The sequence below is a fragment of the Hydra vulgaris genome, chromosome 04 (assembly GCF_038396675.1).
Source record: "Hydra vulgaris chromosome 04, alternate assembly HydraT2T_AEP".
Classification (NCBI taxonomy): Eukaryota; Metazoa; Cnidaria; class Hydrozoa; order Anthoathecata; family Hydridae; genus Hydra; species Hydra vulgaris.
In genome coordinates, this window is record NC_088923.1 from 36,047,519 (window position 1) to 36,068,291 (window position 20,773).

Below are 20,773 nucleotides of genomic sequence, written 5' to 3' on the forward strand. Positions count from 1 at the left end.
AGTCAATCTTTAAAAGTTTAATATAATTTATTTAATATTTCTAAACTAATAAATAGTAATTAAATTCTAAAAGTTAAAAAATTTTAATTCGCTTTCTAGATCTTTCTCCAATGACCAAGTTCTTTTAAGTTCAGAAAAGCCTAGTCACTAATTCAAACTACTTTAAAGACAAAAGTGAAACAACGTTAAACATTAAACGTTAACTAGAGGATTAATATTTAGATATATTTAATGTCAGTTGTGAACACGTATAGTTTTATACTTCAGACAAAAGTAATAACGAAGAGCTTAATCTGATATATAGGATACAATTGATGTTTATGAAAACTGTAATATCTGTAAAAAAAAAAAAAAAAAGATTAAACGTGCAATTATGGAGACTCAGCAAAATTATTTTAGTACAACACCTCTGCATAGCCATATTAAAAAGAATATCATATAGAACGAAAAAAAAAACAAATAGAAAAAAGCAGCTCAGCCTATCAATAAAGTCATACCAAAAGTTTTTTCAATTGGTACTACAGAAAGAGATGAAGTTGTTTTAAAAACTTCTAAGCATACTTCAAACGATGAATATTTAAAATCAAAAAAGTATGGAGCATTAACCACTCTATGTCTCAATTATTCATCATTAAATTGGGTTGATGATGGCCTTAGACAACCAGCCATTTAATTTAGTTAAAAATCCAGGTTTGCCGAATAGAAAATATTTTTCTAAAACAATATTACCTCAACTTCACATAGCGGTAAATCATAAAATTTCTAATAAATTAATAAAATCAATATATATAAACCTTTCTTCAGATAGATGGACACGACCAATTTCTCATTACAACAAATATGTACATGGTTGGACCATCTTTTTCATGAATTTTACTTTAAAGTTAATTTTTATTTTAAATAAAGACAAGGAGTTTATGGAGTAAAAATCAATACCGAAATATCAAAAGAGAGAAAAAAAAATTTTTAGATGTAATTTTAATAAAGTATACTAAAAGCAAAAAAAAAAAAAAAAAATCAAACAATAAAAATGAAATTTTTTTTTTGATTACGTAATAGAAAACTTTTGTGCAAAACTCTTTAAATTTTTGATTGAAAATTTTAAAAAAATAAATTCTCTATTCCCGAAAATCTTGATGTGTTTATTAAAAGGTTCCTTATAGTTTTGCTAACTTTGTTCTGCCCCTTTGAGCACGGGTGAGTTTAAATAAAAAAAACAGATATACTTGTGATCATTACGTAATTACAACAGCGACCATTAAAACATTTTATTGCAATATTAGCCGTTTTCGCTGATTATTTAAAAACAAGTATGGAATCAAATTTTTAAGTAAAGACTTATTCAAACGCCTGTATTAACTATAAAAAAACGTGAGAACTTTAAAAAAAGGTACAAAGTAGTATCCCATGTATTTCATAGAGTCCCGTATATTCCGAGACCGGATAGTAAATTAACTAGTATTTTTTGGATATTGTATTCGGTATCTTTAATATATAAATAGGTTTTAGCTATAGTGAACCCCCAATATCTCAAATCTCCAAGGGAACAAGAAAACAGTTCGAGTTAAAGAATGTTCGAGCTATCGCATTCCCAAACACAAGCTTTTGCCGATAAGTAAAAACAATTTGAGTAATCAAAAGTTTTGATATCAAAGGTAAAAACAATACATTATAAATTTAAAAATGTTCTAATGTCACCCTGTTTTAGTTTTGATGAAACGTCTCTATTAAATATCATTGAGACTGCATTGAGCTTTTGTTGAAAATCTTCACTACTTAGACTGAAGAGCATATAGTCATAAAAAACTTTCTGTGCTTTCCGAGTATCAGTAACTTTTGGGCAAACTGGATTAATCGCATTATCATCATTATTATCTTTTTAAGTTTGCATCTGCAGAAATGACATCTTCAGCTGTTGTAACTGGATGGTAAAAACTATTAAGTTTTCTATCTGATTTTGAAGCTCTTTAAATGGGTTGTTGTCTTCATCCAAATTGGAAGATTTCTGCTGATCTTCCGAAACTCCTGATTTTTCAAAACAATTTCACTTTTTGCCGTGCAAGATCTAGCATTTTCATTGCATCAAAAATTGAAAAAATTAGGAAGATCTTCTCTTTTATCAATTGCTACAACTAGTCTTTGTAATGCAAAATTCTGTAATAAACTTTCAAAGAGAGTTTCACGCCCTTTGGTTGAAATTTTTACGTGGTACAGGGTGTAAAAAAATGAGCTCAAGAGATTTTAGATTATAAATCGTCGAGAGTGCTGGGCAGTTATCTATTAAAACGCTATTTTCTTTTTTTCTTTTGTGAACTTTGTATCCATTTCCCGTATCCACTCCTCGAGCAGTAAGCTATCCATCCAGCTTTTGATTTCTGTATCTGCAAGGTAAGTGCTTAACTCCTTTGAAGCAACGAGGTGATTTTGATTTACCTATTACAAACATAGAAATTTTATAACTCGCTGCATTTGCAGCTGCCATCCCAGTAAGACGAATTTTACTGTGCTTTTCCTATACAAGCATCAGATAGGTTGCATACAAAAAAATAATACAAATTTATTAGCATTATAAATTTCATCAAGTTTATACCTGGATAAAATTGTAAGGAGATTTGTTTCCTTCCATGACGTGGTCATATCAGCTGTACAAGAGTTACTATCTCCACATACCGTCTTAAAAAAAAAATATTACATCAGTTTTTCCAACAATCAAGCCAACAATCAAACGGTAAGAATACTTTAATATTAATCTTTTCAGCAAGTTCTCTCGCTTTTTTTTTTAGAATTGATGCTGATACTGCTACGTTTCTATTCGTTACATTTAAAGGCTATTTGAAAACAAGATCTAAATTTGAAAATGTTCCTTCTTTAATTTTCATATGTTTTAAACTGTTTCCTTGCATCTTCATAGGTTAGAAAATTTTTTCTTTATGCTTGATCTATGTTAACAGTGTATTTTTTGGAACGCCGTATTTCATTTAGTTTCCCTTAAATCCAATTTCCCTTAAATCAGAGTTCTTTTCTTTGATTGATTTTGTTTTACTTTTTAAAGCGACAGTGGCCATTGTAAAATGTAAACACAATACACGACTTTTATTTTAATATTCCAACGCACGTTAGCATAACTACATAACTAGCTAGCGTCTCTTGTGCCATCTACTAAAATTCGTTATTGTCTTACTCGTCATTCAATTAAGTCTCATCCTCTTATTGTGACTTTTCCTTTTAACTTGACTGTTAACTTTTTTTTGAAACAAAGACATGTTTTCTAAACATAAGTGGATTATAAGGCTCGATCCCACATTAACAGCCCATTAACAACATTTCCAACTGTAACTGTTATTTCGAACTGTCTTTCCATTTAAGCAGTGCTCAAAAGATCAACAATATATTTGTCTTTAATAGGTTGTCCTGGATAAGCAACTTTAAAGATATCCCATGGTTTGCTACAGTAGGTCTTTAATGAGCTATGAAATTTCAAGTGGCTGAAGACAATGTGATATGTGGGGCGGCAACCTAGCCATGATAATGTTTTTCTTTCTGCAATATAATGTAGCCTCTAAAGTTAAGTGAGTTTTATGATTTTCAATACTAACTAAGCGATTCCGAATGAGTTACTTTTACAAAAATAAATTTCAATTACCATCAAAACTCAAGTTATCTTTGTGTTACTGTATGCTTAAAGATTCTTTATTTTGATTTGTTAACATTATTTGTGTTTGTTTTGTATTTTTAATTGCGAATTAAAGTTGTGCTTTAATTTATATAATTAAGTTGTAAATAAGTTGCTTATTCATTAAAGCGTATAGCATTAAGAGGAACTGTTTTTTTTAAAATAAACTACCACAAATTTAATACTTTATATTTGAAGTTTAAAAATATATAAAACTTTAATAAGCTTCATTTTTTTGACAATATATAATATTTATTTTAGTTTTCCAACAATATGACTGTCCTGTAAGTAACAAATATGTCATTTTTACTAAGTTTTTGCTTTGTAAAAAGTATCCAATATGGGAAAGAATTATAAAAATCACAATAAACTACTTTTTCTATATTTAAAACTAAAAATCTGATAGTTGAAGCATTTCCTTAGAGCCTTCAGACATTGTTTGTTTTGGTCCGGAGACGATTGAATCCTATTTTAGCAAGTGAAAAAAATAAAGAATATGTTAAGAAACACCGAGAGAAAAAAAATGGGAAGAATACAGAAAGTTGCCAAAAGATAAAAAACATAAAGTTGATACAGAAAGAAAGGTTAAAGAAAGGGAAAAAAAAGCTTTGTGGAGAAAAGAAACTTCAAATAAAATTAATGAAACTATTTGCTACAGGCAGTCATATAGTACTTGTCATTCTCTGTCAAGAGTTGCAAATAAAATAAAAACAATTTTACCTAATAGCCCCTCAAAGTAAAAAGCAGTTGTTCTAAAATTAGCTGTTGAACTAAATTGCAAAATTGTAGAAAGTTCTATTGGGTAAAGAAGAGCAACTTTCTTAAATGAAGAAATCAAGCAAAAGTCTTTGAATTTTATAAAAAATGATGCTATTAGCCGTATGTCTCCTGGAATAAAAGATAGAGTTGCTTTTCAGAAATAATGGAAATAAAGAGCATATTAAAAAAAAACACATGTACATGAGCCTAAATGAAATTCATGCCTTGTTTATAGCAGAAAATGAAAATATCAAGATTAGTAGAGTTAAATTTGGAGGTGAACAAGATTAAGATTAGTAGAAAAAAATTTTGAAGGTGAAGAAGAAGAAGAAAGTGAGAGCAGAACCTATGATCAGGTGGTGGAAGGTAAAGGATGAGGACTGTTGGGTAAAGTTCCGGGATAAGGTGAGACAAGCACTGGGTGGTGGTGTTCTGGATATCTGGAATGCGACGTCAAATACAGTGAGGGATGTGGCTAAAAAGATACTTGGTGTGACATCAGGACAGAAGAAGATAGACAAGGAGACGTGGTGGTGGAATAAGGAAGTTCAGGAAAGTTTAATAGGAAAGGGAATTGGCATTTTCAGCAAGATGAAGTAAGTAGACAGAAGTACAAGGAGATGTGTGGCATGACAAAGATAGCAGTGGCAAAAGCCAAAGAACAGGCATATAGTATTCTGTATGAAAAGTTGAACACTAAGGAAGGGAAAAAGGATCTGTAGAGATTGGCCAGACAGAGAAACCGTGATGGGCAGGATGTGCAGCAGGTTAGGATGATTAAGGATAAAGATGCAAATGTGTTGTCTAGTGAGGAGAGTGTCTTGGGAAGGTGGAAGGAGTATTTTGAGGAACTGATGAATAAAGAGAATGATAGAGAAGGAAGGTTAGAAGAAACAGAGGTTGTGAATCAGGAGGTTCCCGAGGTGAGAAAGGGGGAAGAAAGGACTGCAATTCGAAGAATGAAGTGTTGGTGATATTCCAGTATGAAGGATGATATTCCAGTGGAGGCATGGAAATGTTTGGGAGAGATAGCAGTGAGTTTTTGACAGGGTTATTTAACAAAATCTTTGAAGGTCAGAAGATGCCTGAGGAGTGGAGACATAGCATAATGGTGCCAATTTTCAAGATTAAGGGCGGCGTTCATAGCTGTAGTAATTACAGGGGAATAAAGTTGATCAGTCACAGCCTAAAAATCTGAGAAAGAGTAGTGGAAGCTTGGCTTAGAGGAAAAGTAGAGATCTGTGAGCAGCAGTATGGTTTCATGCCAGCTAAGTGCACCGCAGATGCTATGTTTACTCTAAGAGTGTTAATGGAGAAGTATAGAGAAGGACAGAAGGAGTTACATTGTGTGTTTGTGGACTTAGAGAATATGATAGAGTTCCGAGACAGGAGCTGTGGTATTGTATGAGGAGGTCAAAAGTAGCGAAAAGGTATGTGAGGTTGGTGCAGGATAAGTATGAGAACAGTGTGACAGCAGTAAGAATTGCAGTAGGAATGACAGACAGGTTTAAAGTGGAGGTAGGACTACATCAGGGATTAGCCCTGAGTCTCTTCCTGTTTGCAATTGTCATGGACAGACTGACGGACGAAGTTAGATAGGAGTCCCCTTGGACTATGATGTTTGCTGATGACATTGTGATCTGTAGTGAGAGTAGGGAGCAAGTAGAGGTAAACTTGGAAAGATGGAGGTATGCTTTGGAAAGCAGGAGAATGAGAGTGAGCAGGAGTAAAACAGAGTACATGTGTGTGAATGAGAAGGCAGACGGTGGACAGGTCCAGTTACAAGGAGTTGATTTGGTGAAGGTCAGCGAGTTTACCTACTTAGGGTCGAGGGTGCAGAGTAATGGAGGAAGTGAAAGAGAGATAAAGAAGAGAGTGCAGGCAGGGTGGTGTGGATGGCACAAAGTGTCTGGTGTGATCTGTGATAAAAGGGTGTCGGCTATATTGAAGGGTAAGATCTATAGGACAGTAGTGAGATCTGTTGTGTTGTATGGACTGGAGACAGTGGCACTGACAAAGAGACAAGTGAGGGAGATAGAGGTGTCTGAGATGAAGATGTTAAGATTCTCATTTGGAGTGACAAAGAAAGATAGGATCAGAAATGAGTTTATTAGAGGATCAGCACATGTAACATGTTTTGGAGGTAAATTTAGAGAATCGAGATTGAGATGGTTTGGACATGTACAGAGGAGACAGGAGAGCTATATTGGCAGGAAGGATTTGGGGATGGAACATCCAGGTAAGGAGAGGTAGACCTAAAAGGAGGTTTATGGATGCAGTGGTGGAGGATATGAGAGTGGCTGGTGTGTCAGTGGAGGACACTCATGACAGGGCTAGATGGAGGAGTTTGATCCGCTGTGGCAACCCCCAAACGGGAAATGCCGAAAGAAAAAGAAGAAGTAGAAGTAAACTTGTAAGTTTAAGGCTATTACATGTTCTCTTTAGTCAACAAACACCAGCTAACTTATGCACGTGCATCTATCATCAAAATGTAATTCTTTCACTGAAAAAGCTTTTTGTTTGCAGTGCAAATACATCTGTTTATTTTAACAAATTTGCAGACTCTTGCCTTCAATGCCCAGATGACCCAGCATGTTGGTTTAGTGAGTGTCAGCATGAAGAATGTGGTTTCAAAAAAAAGTATCAATTGCATTTTAATAGTGATACTTCGGAAAAAATTGTTGAGTGGAAACAGTGGCAAGATGACAGTGGAAGGATGAAGCTGTTAGTTCAAAGCACTTCAGTAGTTCACTTGTACAATCATCTGTATTATTGATGTCTAGCTTTTTAACTCATAGTTTTGTTAAAAGACAACAGCACAAATGTTTAGAATCTGACAAAAACAGAACAAAAGAGGTAAGTGGAATAACAGTGATACAAATGGATTACGCAGAAAGTTACAAATTTTTTTCTCAAGATGAGGTTCAAAATGCACACTGGAATCAACAGCAAGTAACTATCTTTGATTCTGTGACTTGGTTTCAAAATACAAAAAATTGTCATGCAATTGTTAGTAATTGTACTACTCACGATAAACGAAAATCATTAATATATCTTGATAAATTAAAGATAAAATCAAAGCCTACCTAATGATGCTTTTGAGTTTAGAGTTTAGACAGATGGTCCATCAAGCCAATTCAAGAACCGATTTATTATTGCAGGTACTTAAAAGCTCCCAAAAATATATCGGGTTGCCATCAAATGGAACTATAGTGCAGCTAGTCATGGAAAGAGACCTATAGATGACTTAGGAGTAGTTGTTAAAAGAATTGCTTCTTTTCAGATTTTAACCAGAAAGGCTATTATTAACAATGCTGAAGATTTTTATCATGTAGTTTCAAATACTAACCCATATTTTCAAATTTTTTTAATTTTATCTGACCATATTCATTAAAGAAGCAGTGAATTAAATCTACAAGAGATATTTCAGAAATCAAATTTTTTTTTGGATGATTGCCTACAAACAAAACGATATTCCTCTGAGTCAGAAGCAACAACTCCAAAAATCAAAGTTGAAAAATAAACAACAAAAAAACAAAATTAATGGGAATGCAGGTTTTTATGCATTTTGTAATTAGTTTTTTGAATTTTTATAAAATGTATAAAATTAGGATGCACACAAAACAGACAATAAAATAGGCTTTAGACTTTAATTTTATTTATTTTTAATCATTTTTTTAGAATACTACAGCTAATCCTAAAATTGGATTGAAGAAGTATATGCAACGAAAAAAACAATAGATGATAAATTATCTTTCTTGATGCTTATGATGAATATCAAACACACAAAGTTTTTTCATAAATATATATTGCAGGTCTAGACATATGTAATATGTTTATAGATAACATATACAGGTGTAATATTTAGAAATATGTCTATAGACATATATGTATGTGTAATGTATTGTTGATGTATAGAAACTATTTGATAGTTTTTTAACTTTTCATATTAAAAAATCTGTTTGTTATGGTTACTAATAAGCTTCGTCCCGAAAGTAACGTTTATTTCTATCCCCCTAAGTAACGCTAACTAATTTGATTTTTAAGATAAAAAATATATAACTAAAAGGTTGGCATTAAGAAAATTAAAATGTCCCGTAGGTAACGGTGGAATCGCCCATTAACAACATATCCAACTGTAACTGTTATTTCTAACTGTATTTTCCAACTAAGAGGTGCTCAAAAGATCAACAATATTTTTGTCTTTAATAGGTTGTCCTGAATGAGCGACTTTAAAGATATCCCATGCTTGGCTACAGTAGGTCTTTAATGAGCCATGACACTTCAAGTGGCTAAACACATAAATAAATAACAATATATAAATGATAAAATATTCATATTTATACAATTCAATTTCCAATTGAATCAGGCGTGTATTTATACGAATGGTATGATCGCGTAAAAAAAAAAGTTCAAAAATTATTTCCTACTTTTTTCAAAACTAAAGTATTATGAAAAAAAAATGTTCATGTTTTAGATGCAGTTTTTAGTAGATAACATTCTGTTTTTTTTTTATCTAGTTCATTATTTCTTTCTCAAGATAGACTAAAAATAGTAATATAAGTATATTTAGAACTCTCAATTTTTATTTAGGAAATTATAATTTTTTTATTTTTTATTTAGGAAATTATAATTTTGAAAAAAAAAAGACTTGCGAATCTCCTTTTTTTGGAAAAATGTTCCAAAGATAAGCTTTTATCAAAAAATAGAAAAAATAAAAACAAATAATTGCAGACAATGAGATGTGTAAGGCGGCAACCCAACCATGATGATGTTTTTATTTCTGTAATATAATGTAGCCTCTAAAGTTATGTGAGTTTTGTGATTGTCAATAATCAATGGAGCAGGATACTCTTTGCTTGGATTCACTTGTAAGAGTGCTTCAGAAATAATAAAAAGGTTTCCTCGTTACTCCAGCCGTTATCACTACAGTGGCCTTCAGTTCCTGGTGGGGCTCTATCTTATTATACACAGTGAACAGACCTGACACATCTGCATTGTAGATTGAAGAAGCAGAGAGTTAATACTTTTCACGTTACTTCCTTTTGAATGTTGAAAAAATTGTCTACGCTTGGTTTATTGAATCCCCTTGCTTTGACAATTAATGTAGCTACTTGTTCGTGTACACTAAATGTTTCTTTGTAAAATTAGCCAGTCAATCTTCTCCTGCCATCTTTGTATCCTTTTTGAACGGATGAAAAATACCATATTCCTCAGTAATGTCAAAAACTAGTTTTCTACACTGTTTCTTTGTTAATCCAAATCACATTTTGTCCATTGCTGTTATGTAGGATTTTCAATCTTCCTGTTGCACAGTATTAAAGACTTCTCTAAATCTTCCTGCATGAACCGGTTTCTCCTGAAATAAAATTTAGCAGATTAATGAAAAAAAAATTCAGGACTCTGATTTTACATATTTAAATACAGATTTAATAACAGGATTTAAACTAAAAGATTAGGTCAATTAATTGAAAGGTTCAAATTTTTTTTATAATAATTTTCATAATAATTTTTTAAACGCATTTGCAGCACCCAAGCAGTGCATACGTTTTTTTTAATACTTTCTTGAACAGAGGCTGTAGCTTTTTTACTCAATTTACCTCTTGAAGTTTTCTTTTTATAGTGTTTATCCATTTCTGAAATGTAATTATCCATACAATATATCATTATTAAACAATTATGACTAAGTTTTAATTAACTAAATTAATGAAACTTAAAACCAAATAAATAAAAGATACATTTAATTTAAATAAATTTTTTAGCTCATTTGTATATTGTTCATAGTTAATTTTATATTTAAGAAACTCGAATTCTATTGCCTTATTCTATTCCTAACTGAACTCTTTCAAATACAATTTTTGAAATTATCTTTAACTGATTGGTATCGAATCTTTTACGAGGTGGTTGCTCTCTTTCGTAAATTGCAATATAATAGTTAACTAATACTTGATACAACAGCTACTGGATCTACACAACACCTCATAATCATTGTTAGTTTAATAAATTTTGAAACACGGGGTAAGACAACGAGCTCGCTATCTTACCCCTACATCATGCCCCCGGACTGTCTGTTAAAAAATATTTGTTTTCTCTGCCATAAAGGAAGGCGGTTAATTGACCATTTTTTTTGTAATAGGAAGTTCTTAAACTAAGTTACTTATAAATGCTAAAGAGAAACAAATTAGTTTACCTACATCTGTATCAGAGCTTATTTACACATAAATAAAAGTCATAACGTAGCAGTCGTAAACAATCAAACCTAATCAACTAATACAAAAACAACGATTTCAGCATATATATATATATATATATATATATATATATATATATATATATATATATATATATATATATATATAAAGTAGTTAAACTACAAAACCACAAATTAAAAGACTGTAAAACATGCGCGGAGTGTTGCTATATCGACATCCTATAGCCTGACTCGCAGCGAAGTGCTGCTACATCGACTAAGAGTTTGGTTTGGGCTGGCAGTCTTTCAAACAATTAAAAAAAAAAAGAAAAAAAAAGGTCCTTTTGGTCTTTAAAATTGAAAAAAACCTATATCTAACATTTTATGGTAAAAACTTAAAGACGACCATGCAAGAGTATATATATATATATATATATATATATATATATATATATATATATATATATATATATATATATATATATATATATATATATATATATATATATATATATATATATATATATATATACATATATATACATAAATATATATATATATATATATATATATATATATATATATATATATATATATATATATATATATATATATATACATAACTACTATAGCATATTTATGTGAGCATTTGCTCATTTTTTTTTGCTTTTCTAAATCGATACGGCTTTTTTAGAAAAAGAAGAAGAAAACGAAGAATAATGAATGAAAAGATTGCTGACCCATCCCAAACCCTCAGTCGACGTAGCAGCACTCCACTGCGAGTCAGGCTATTTGTCAGTTAATGTATGTACTGAAGCCCCTGGCAGCAGGCTATTTTAATCTGACTCTGCTCTCCTAAACAGCAGTATAAAATATATACATATATATATATATATATATATATATATATATATATATATATATATATATATATATATATATATATTTCTTGAGCAAAAATTGCTAATAAAAAGTATTAATAGCAATACTTTTGATTAGCAATTTTTTTTTTTAGTTCTTTTTTTGTTGTTGAGAACTTAAAACAAGTTGATATAACTAACAAATGTATATTTTCCTATGATGTTTAAAGCTTATTTTCTAATATTCCACTTAAAGAAACTATAAATATAGCTTCTAATTTATACTTTAAAGGTGAAACGTATTTAAAATGTTTTTCTAAAGCTCAGTTCAAATCTCAATATTCAGTTCTCATTTCTCATTTAACAAAAATATTATGATTAATTGGATGGCGTTGCCATGGGTTTTTAGCTAATATTTTTATTGGGTTTTACGAACAAAAATGGGTTTGTAATTACTCTTCCTCCATACCGATTTTCTATAAACGTTATATGTATGATAGTATTGCTGTTTATAATTCAGAGTTTGTTGAATTATAAACAGCAATACTGTTTATAACTCAATAATCCACTTTAGTATTGCTGTTTATAATTCAACAAACTCTGAATCAGTTTATTAAAAAAAAAAACATAAACAGGCCTTTTACAAAAATTATCCAGTTTTGTTCTCTATTATTATAAAGTAAGTCTTATACGTTGTTTTATTGAAAGAACATATAAAATCAACAACACACAGCGTGGATTTGATCAGGACATAAAAAATCAGTAATTGTTTTATAAATATAACCAATATCCACTAAAGATAATTTACACTGAAATAGAATTACTTCTTGATAACAAGTTAAACCCATCTGTTATAAATAGTTTTGATAATCCTAACATAAGATATTATAAACTTCCATTTATTGGATTTTACTCAAATTTTAATGAATCTAAAATTAAAATAATCAATAAAAAATATTGTATCACTTATATCATAATTAATTCAATTTTCACAACCAACAAATTACAAAACAGTTTTGGTATAAAAGATCCTCAGCTGCACAAATCCAACAAATTTTCTTGTGCTGGATGTAATGCCAGTTATATTAGAGAAACCTCCAGACACTTAACAACAAGGATTTATGAGCATCTTACAAGTGACAAACAATATTTAATATATAACTAACTATAGTTGTTCTAAAACTTTGGATTCTGCAGTATCCAACTTGTTTGGATATTATATTATATATGGATATTATTATAAATTTGTTAGGAGCGTGCTCTTAACAAAAACAGATTGAAAATCAAAGAAACACTCCATATTAAATGGGAAAATCCCTCTTTAAATAAATAAACCGCTCATTATAATGTAAATTTGTCAATCTAGTTTAATTATTTACTGATTATTTTTAAGCTATTTACGGTATCATAATTTCGAAAAATACCGAACAGAAACAAACTAGATTTATTCTCTAAACTTCTATGAATTTTTCGAAAATTTCATATAAGTTTATCTTCATTCAATTTTCGTAAACTTTATTTTATGAAAAAATCAACGTTTTATTATGCTTTTTATGCTAGTATCGGGAAATATACTGAAACTACTCGAAGTCATGTCACTTTTTTGACATGACAGTTACTTAAATGTCATGTTAAAAAAGTGTTTAATAAGTAGAGTAAACTGTGGTAAGAGTAAATGAAAAAAATAGTGAACTGTTTAGCAATATTTTTTTTTTTCGCATTTATTGAAAGCTAAACCAAAAAATCTTTAAAAATGCGAGGCATGGTTTTTTAGAGAATTTTGTGCTCTATCTAAAGGTGTGAAAATTATTTAAAAAAATTTAATTTCGCCTTAGCAAACCTCAAAATTCTCGCCATCGTAAAAAAAAATTTTTTTTTCCTAAAAAATCAACTTCCAAACTCCCAAAATTAAAATTAAATTTTACAAAACAAAAAAGACCGTTTTGTAGAAAATTTTATGACGATCAAAATTCTCTCTTCAAATTTGAATTTGCTAGTTCCGGAAAAAAGTTATGAGCAAAAACCAATATAAATGTTTTTCGGGGGAAGAGTAAACATGCTAATTGCTCACACTTATGTATTAAGACAAGTGGGGGCAAACTAATTAATAGTTATTAATTATTTAAAACGTAAATAAAAATGGCAGCCATTGCTATTTATATAAAAAATTACAAATTGCTTAAACATTTCAAGTACCATTTCAGCCTGCATCATATGCTTCATCATCCTCAATTGAGCTTGTTCATCATCTCCGTGCAAGACTATTTCATCATCCTCAACCGAGCCTGCTTCATCCTTATCATTCTAGCCTTTATCATGATCTAACATCAGTCAGCATCAAACTCCAACGATTCGTCAATTTTAAAATTTAACAACAACATCAGTGACTCCTGCTCAAACGTATCAAATGTTGCAACACTTTACAGAAATACTCAAAGGCAATTAGAAAAATCTTTTACAACGCAACCATATTGACACGCAAAAAAAACCCATAAGAGTCAGCATTCCGAGAGTTGAAGGCCAGTGTCTAAGTACATTTAAGGTGCTCGAGAAACTAAAGCAAGACGATGAGGCTAAAAAGTCAAAACAATCAAAGAAACGCAAAATTCACTTCAGCAAAGCTTCAGGTGAAAATCAGCAAGTGCAACGTTCAAAAAAACCGAGACAAGACAAAGACATCAAGAGGTGCAAAAAGTGTCGCAGAGTTTTAGAAGAAGCATTGCCAACTCACAACAAAATGTGGCACAAATGTGAAGCTTTTAGTTGCAAGTCTTGGGTTTGTCGATCGTGTTTACCCAAAAAATACAAAATTGGTGAAGAGTTTTTTTGCATGAAAAAATGCCACAAACCTACTTCTGCTGATGAAAGGACTCTTTTTTTAAATTAATAAATAGTTTTTTTTCGTATATTTGATTAAAATAGATTTTAAACTTTTTAAAATTAGATTAAAATAAATTTGTAAACTTAACTTCAAAAAAGATTAGTTTTCATTTTATTTTTAATTAATTTTGCTTGATTTTCTTAATATACTTATTTAGTTTTGATTTTCTTTATATCTTAAAAATATCTTATTAAAAATTAACTGGTTTACTTTTCCTCAATTATAAGGGGAAAAGCAAACGTTTTTTTTCTTCATAAAAATCGATTTTTTCAAAGATTTTCAAAATATTTTTTCTTAATTTTATAAAAATTAAATATTTATATAATGTAAAAAGTTCTCTTTAAAATAAAAACAAAAAAAATAAACATTAAATATTTCTTCTTTAAAAAAATATTTGAATGTGAAGCTAAACCGATTACTCTAACCCCAGTTTACTCAACGTAACGATTACTTAACGTAATAAACTATAAACGTAACGTAATAAACTATAAAAAATAAACTATTCTATTGAGAAATTACAAGTAATTTGTTTACCTTTCCTAAAAACTTAAAAAAGTGTTTCAAAGATATATACTATCCCACCGCGAAATTACGATTTATTTTATTATTTTTTGTAAATTTTTTATTTTATTACTATTAACGAGTTTCACCCGATCGAAGTTCTGCTGGATGTAAACCTACATGCAAAAAGACTCGGGTTGAAACTTGTTCGTTTAATTGTAACGATTTGCCCGCCTGCTGAGAAGACCCTTTTAGAGATTGTATAGGAAATGGATATGCATAACCAACTTAAATGAAAAATATCCTTCTTATTTTTCCACCATTATAATGCATTGCACCATTTCTCTGTTTTTAATCTATTCATAGACATATAAGTGTCCCACTCTGTCTCAATATTGCTCTTGAACTCAAATTTTAATGAATTTTAAGTGCGAGCTGTTCACTAAATTTGGTACAGCAAAAGAATTAGAGGTTTTATAATAAAATCTCGTTTGGTCTTGAAATGAAGCGAGATTAGATTTTTTATTTATCGTTATAACGAGATGGCAACGGTAAGTTAAAAAGTAAGTGAATGTCTTCCATAACTATAAATTGCCACGTTTCGTTTTGTCAATCTCGCTAAATTAAGTAATAACGAATTGGCAACAAGAAAGTGAGTATTTTTGATAAGTCTACCGTTTTCAATAAAAAATTCAAGTAAAATGGTAGTTTCTAATAAATTTTATCTATTGAACCTTTCATACGTAACTTGTTTTCATTAAAAAAAGAATATAATATACCATATAAAAAGGGTTAACAGCATTAAAAAAAGTAGTTACACAAGTGGTAATTCTGTTAACGCTGCCATTACCATTCAGAAATTTTTTGCAGTTCGCAAATCAGTTCCACGTCTGTACAAGTCGTTTGTATGGGGAAGACCAAACACTGTACTTCTAAACATCCTAGTTGGGTTGGACTTCAAAAAAACAGTCTTTGTTAAGAAATTTTAACTGTAGTTATGTTTTAGTAAGAAACAATAGCTATTGTAAAATATATTTTATATTTTCAAATCAGTTGTTAGTTATAACTAGTTTGGGAGAAATTTAATGACGCAAGTTTACAGAACTCGCAAAAAGAATAAACGTCTGTTTTTTAATATTTATATAGTTGAACGGTAACTAAAAAGATAAAAAAACACAAATAAAATAAACTAAAAATTTGATTCAACTAAAATTTTGTCCCATATTGAAGGAAAAGACGGTCTCCGAGAGAAAAGACTTATTAAAATGGTATTTCCTCAGTTGTAAAAACTTTATTCGACAAGAGAAAAAAAATATTTTAAACATGGTTTAGAAATATGATTGTTATTAACGTGAAATGCGTTAGATATTTATAAAAATAGATATTTTTTTAACATAAAAAAAGGCCTTTTAAGCAAAAAGTGTGAACTTATTAACAACGAGCACATTCTTCCACAAGTTTTAACTTTTTTTTTCATTTGTTGCTAAGCAAAGAAAGTATGGTTAATTTAATTTTGTTAAAAAAACAAATAAAAACAAAGCAAAACATTTAGATATAGGTTCAGTGTATTAATATAACGTTAAGTCACTATCTTTTGTAAATAAATAGCTATACAATCGTGACTGAATCCGATCGCCTTAAAACCAAAAAGTCCTAGTTTTGTTGCCTGCGATATTAGCAACCTTGTAAGAAAATTAGCGCTAACTTAATCGTTAAAACTTTTTCTGCGTCCCCGAGTTGTAAGAACATTTTAGAGCACCTTAATACTCTGAAAAAAAACTTTTTTTTTAGTAAAAACCGGTCTATTGCACACTGACATTATAAAATTGCTACATCTATTTTGTCTATAATTATATATATTAGTATTGACAGTCTTAGAACAACATTTAATTTAATTTCGATTACATACGCATTTCACAATAGTGTTTAAAATATTATTTCGCAACTAGGGCATTTCAATATTTTATCACTTTAAACGAGAATAAATTTTACACGTAAATTTTTATGTCAACATATTAATGGAACTAGTTTAAAATGAAGTTTATTGTAAAACAAACAATTTCCTTTGCCATTTTATCGACATAAAACTAATGTGAAGTTTGACTCTATTAAGGTGACAACTTATCCAAAACATCATGGGTGTGAAATAGTATTTATAAATACTAATTGTAAAATACGTATGTAATTAAAGTATAATAGAAAGTAGTTAGAAGACTGCAATACTGAACTTATATATAAAATAAATAAAACAATTTCATAACATCAATGACGGATAGACTATTTAATGATAGTAGTTATTAAAATAATTTTTAATATGCTTCCTTTTTAATTTATATATAATTTATTTGTTGCAGTAGTCACTCAAATTTCTACCGAATCTAAAATACTTCAACTACTATAGCAAGTATCTGTTACAAGTCATTGTCGTTCTAAAACACGATTTCAAATAGGTAATTCAATATTTGTAATTTTCTGCAACATTTCTTACATGCATTCTTTTTATTTTACTATTACATATCATTACTTATTATGTTAATTTATGTTATAATTATGTTAAATTATGTTGTAATTTGTCTATCGCAAGTTATAGCATAAATATTACATTTTTAATATAGTTTAGCATAATAAATTAAATAATGATTTATGCTTGTTGCGTTTAGTCATGCTGTTTTTACTTGGTCTTCAGTATTTTGCGTTGGTGTTTTCGTGCATGGAGGCGGTTCAAATTTTTCCCACTTTTAAAGATTATAATAAAGCTAAAACCGACTTGCTCAATTTGATTGAATCTTTTAAAGTAAATAGAGACTTGCCAATGATTGCTGGCTGTGTACGTCTGGCTTTTCACGATTGCATTGGTAAATACAAATGCGATGGATGCATAGATCATACAAACAGAGGTAACGCTGGACTAAAAACAATAACCGACCGTCTTAATGCATTATACGACGCTTCACATAAAGGGAAAATATCTAGAGCAGATTTCTACGCTTTAGCCGCTGTTGTTGCTCTCACAAGGTCAACATTTGATGCTCCAGTTAAATACTTAGGACTAAAAGACTTCAAAGTTGGAAGAGGAGATTGCGAAACCTCCCCTAATCAAGTTCAAAGTGTTGATCCACCAAAAGGCACCGATGGAACCAGAAAAACGTTTAAATTCTTTAAGGACGAATTTAAATTTAGCGTTAATGAAGCAGTAACCATTTTAGGAGCACACACGCTCGGACGATGCAAGCTGGAAAACTCTGGTTTTGTTGGAAGCTGGGTCGACGAACAATTTTCAACAGTTACTCAGGGACCATTCACACTAGCTCCAACTAGCGTTCTTGACAATGCTTACTACAGAGAAATTATAGATGTTGTTCCGTGGATCCAAGTAACCATCAACGGTACACAAAAGCAATGGCAAGAACCAGACAGCCCAATACCCAATGACCGGTTGCCAGAGTCTAACAGGACATCATTGCTTTTAAACTCAGATATGGCTAATTCTTGGATTATTGAACCGATTGATAAAAGTGGATCTGTTTTATGTTCTCCAGCTTCGCAAACAGTACAATGTAAGCATTCAGCTGCTCACCGACAAGCAGCTCGATTTGCACGTGATAATGCGTTGTGGGTAAAAGAGTTTACTGAAGTATTTAACCGCATGATTGAAATGAATAGATATGTCTTAAAGAAAGCTCCAACAAAATAATAAATTATATAACTTCATGGCTCTTTGAAAAGTGGTGATAATTTCAAAAAGTGGAAATATTTTATAAATTTTTATTGATTTTTTTTTTAATTTTTTTTGTGAAATTTTTAAAACTTTTATTATAGATTAGAATTGAACTTTTGTACGTTGAGTTTTAAAGAATTTTTTAAATAAATATTAAAGATGTTTCAAGCTTGACTGGATTTCTCTGTCGTTATATATTATTACTTAAATGCTAAGTTTATTTTTATTCAATTTGTAACTAACATAAGTTGAGGTTTAGAGTAGATGTTATAACCCGGAAGTATTCTGAGCTATATTTTACAACTTATATCACTTGTTACTTTTTGTTGTTGTGCTTTTAATAATTTAAACATTTACGGTTTTTCACGCTTTTAAAAATAGGTAGTAGGTTACCAATATTTGAAATGCGCATTCTTAACTTGAATTAAAATACTTTTTGTATACTTTTTATCATATAAAAAAAGAGAAATGTTAAAGTTAAACAAGTTTTAGTATTAATTCTATGCTCAAATAATTTTTACTTTAATAAGTTAAAAAACAAAAAACTCGTGAAATGTATTTTTCGTTCATATTTATATTTTAGCAACTAGATTACTTGTCGGATTTATAACGCGTAAATATTTGGCTTTTATGTTAAAATTAATTGCAATTAAATTTAAAAGTATTATTAATATGTTTTCGGTAAACGTTTTTTACAGTTTAAAGTATGTTTGACAATATTACTACAACCATACTCCATTCAAGTTAAGGAGTTTAAGCACCTTTACCGCCTTTTTTTGCTAAAGCAATGTGGGCAAATAATCAATTTTTATATTTTAGTTTTTAGTTATTTAGAGACAAATAGCATTTGTAGCAACGCTTTTTACATTCATGGAATATTTTTGTTTTTTAATTAATTGTTTTTATTGAACAAAAAAAAAGATCACGGTTTTTCAAAAAAATTAATCAAACCTCTGACAAGGTAACTAGATTAACAGTAATCAACGGTTTAAATAAAGATGTCACGAACTATGTGTTTGCTGAGTACCAAATAATCGGCTATTGCACCGAATATACGGCTGCCGAGTGCTTGTTGAAATTTATTGTTTGATTATGACGCTTAGTTGTTATACATCAAAGTGTTTTAATCATAATTTAGTATAAAAGTTATACTTCTTAAATTATTCTAAAGATTACAAAAACAAACAGCTTAAGTATACCTTGTATTTCTGAGGTAGTTTTAGAAGTTAAGATAGATAGATTTGTACCAAGCTTATTAAAAATGATATTTTCACTGAGTTTAAAGCTTCGTTTAAACTCAGATTGGGAATGTCATATACGATTGTCTTTTTTATCTGGTGGCTGAGTAAGTGCAATTTTTATAAGCGCGAACTAGCATAAATCCAACAAAAGATAACGCAAACATTGGCATAATTGCGAATCGGTATTAGTGCGCCGAAAGAATTTACAAAGATTAGCGTATGTGCGAACTGGCATAAGAGCGAAGCAGTTTCAGAGATTGTCGTAAGCGCGATTTGGCAAAAGTGCGAATCCTATGCCAATGTTTCAAATTCTTTTGGCGCACTTATGCCAGTTTTTCAAATTTTTTTTGGCGCTCGTAAGCTAGTTCAGACAAAAGTAGAGTTGTTAACCGGAAGTATTCGTGCAGTTCCGGAAAAATAAAATTCTTTCGGAAAGATATTGAGAATCAGGAATTTTTTGTTTCTTACCGAATTTTACCACACAAAAAAACCATCGATGTTCATTTCGCAAGTACTACTTACAAAATGTAGCCTTTCGCAAGTTGAATTACAAAATAATTCTATTTTGCTACATGCGAAAGTAGCACTTACGGAAGTCGCATTAGCGAAACGAGGTTTTTTTGGTAAACGACTTTTTGAAGTCTATAAAAAACTTTTGTTGGCCAAACGGATATAACTGTAAAAAATTAAATTTTTATATACCAAAATGTTCATAATAAAACTTTTTTTTCAGTATTGCATCATAGTAGTATTTTAAGGTTTTATTTTTTGAAATAATGATAAAACCCAAATTTCTTTCGAAACGAAACTCTTATGCACCGCAACTTGTGAAATAGTTACTAACGGAAAAAAACTTACGAAACGCTGCACAATAAATATATTTAATTATTACACAGGTCAACAAAAAAAAATATAGAGATTTTAGAAACATAAATATTTTTCCTTAAAAT

General features: G+C 30.0%; 1 protein-coding gene across 1 annotated transcript; it reads left to right on the forward strand.

The window, feature by feature from the left end:
* Positions 1-17,525: 17,525 nt before the first annotated feature.
* LOC136079074 (putative ascorbate peroxidase) lies at positions 17,526-18,589 on the forward strand. Its single transcript, XM_065794799.1, has one exon. The coding sequence runs from the start codon at positions 17,527-17,529 to the stop codon at positions 18,556-18,558; it is 1,032 nt and encodes a 343-aa protein (XP_065650871.1). The 5' UTR covers position 17,526; the 3' UTR covers positions 18,559-18,589.
* Positions 18,590-20,773: the final 2,184 nt, after the last annotated feature.

Bases quoted from the DNA above. Each gene is read 5' to 3' on its own strand.
- LOC136079074 (XM_065794799.1), top strand. From the start codon at position 17,527: ATGCTGTTTTTACTTGGTCTTCAGTATTTTGCGTTGGTGTTTTCGTGC.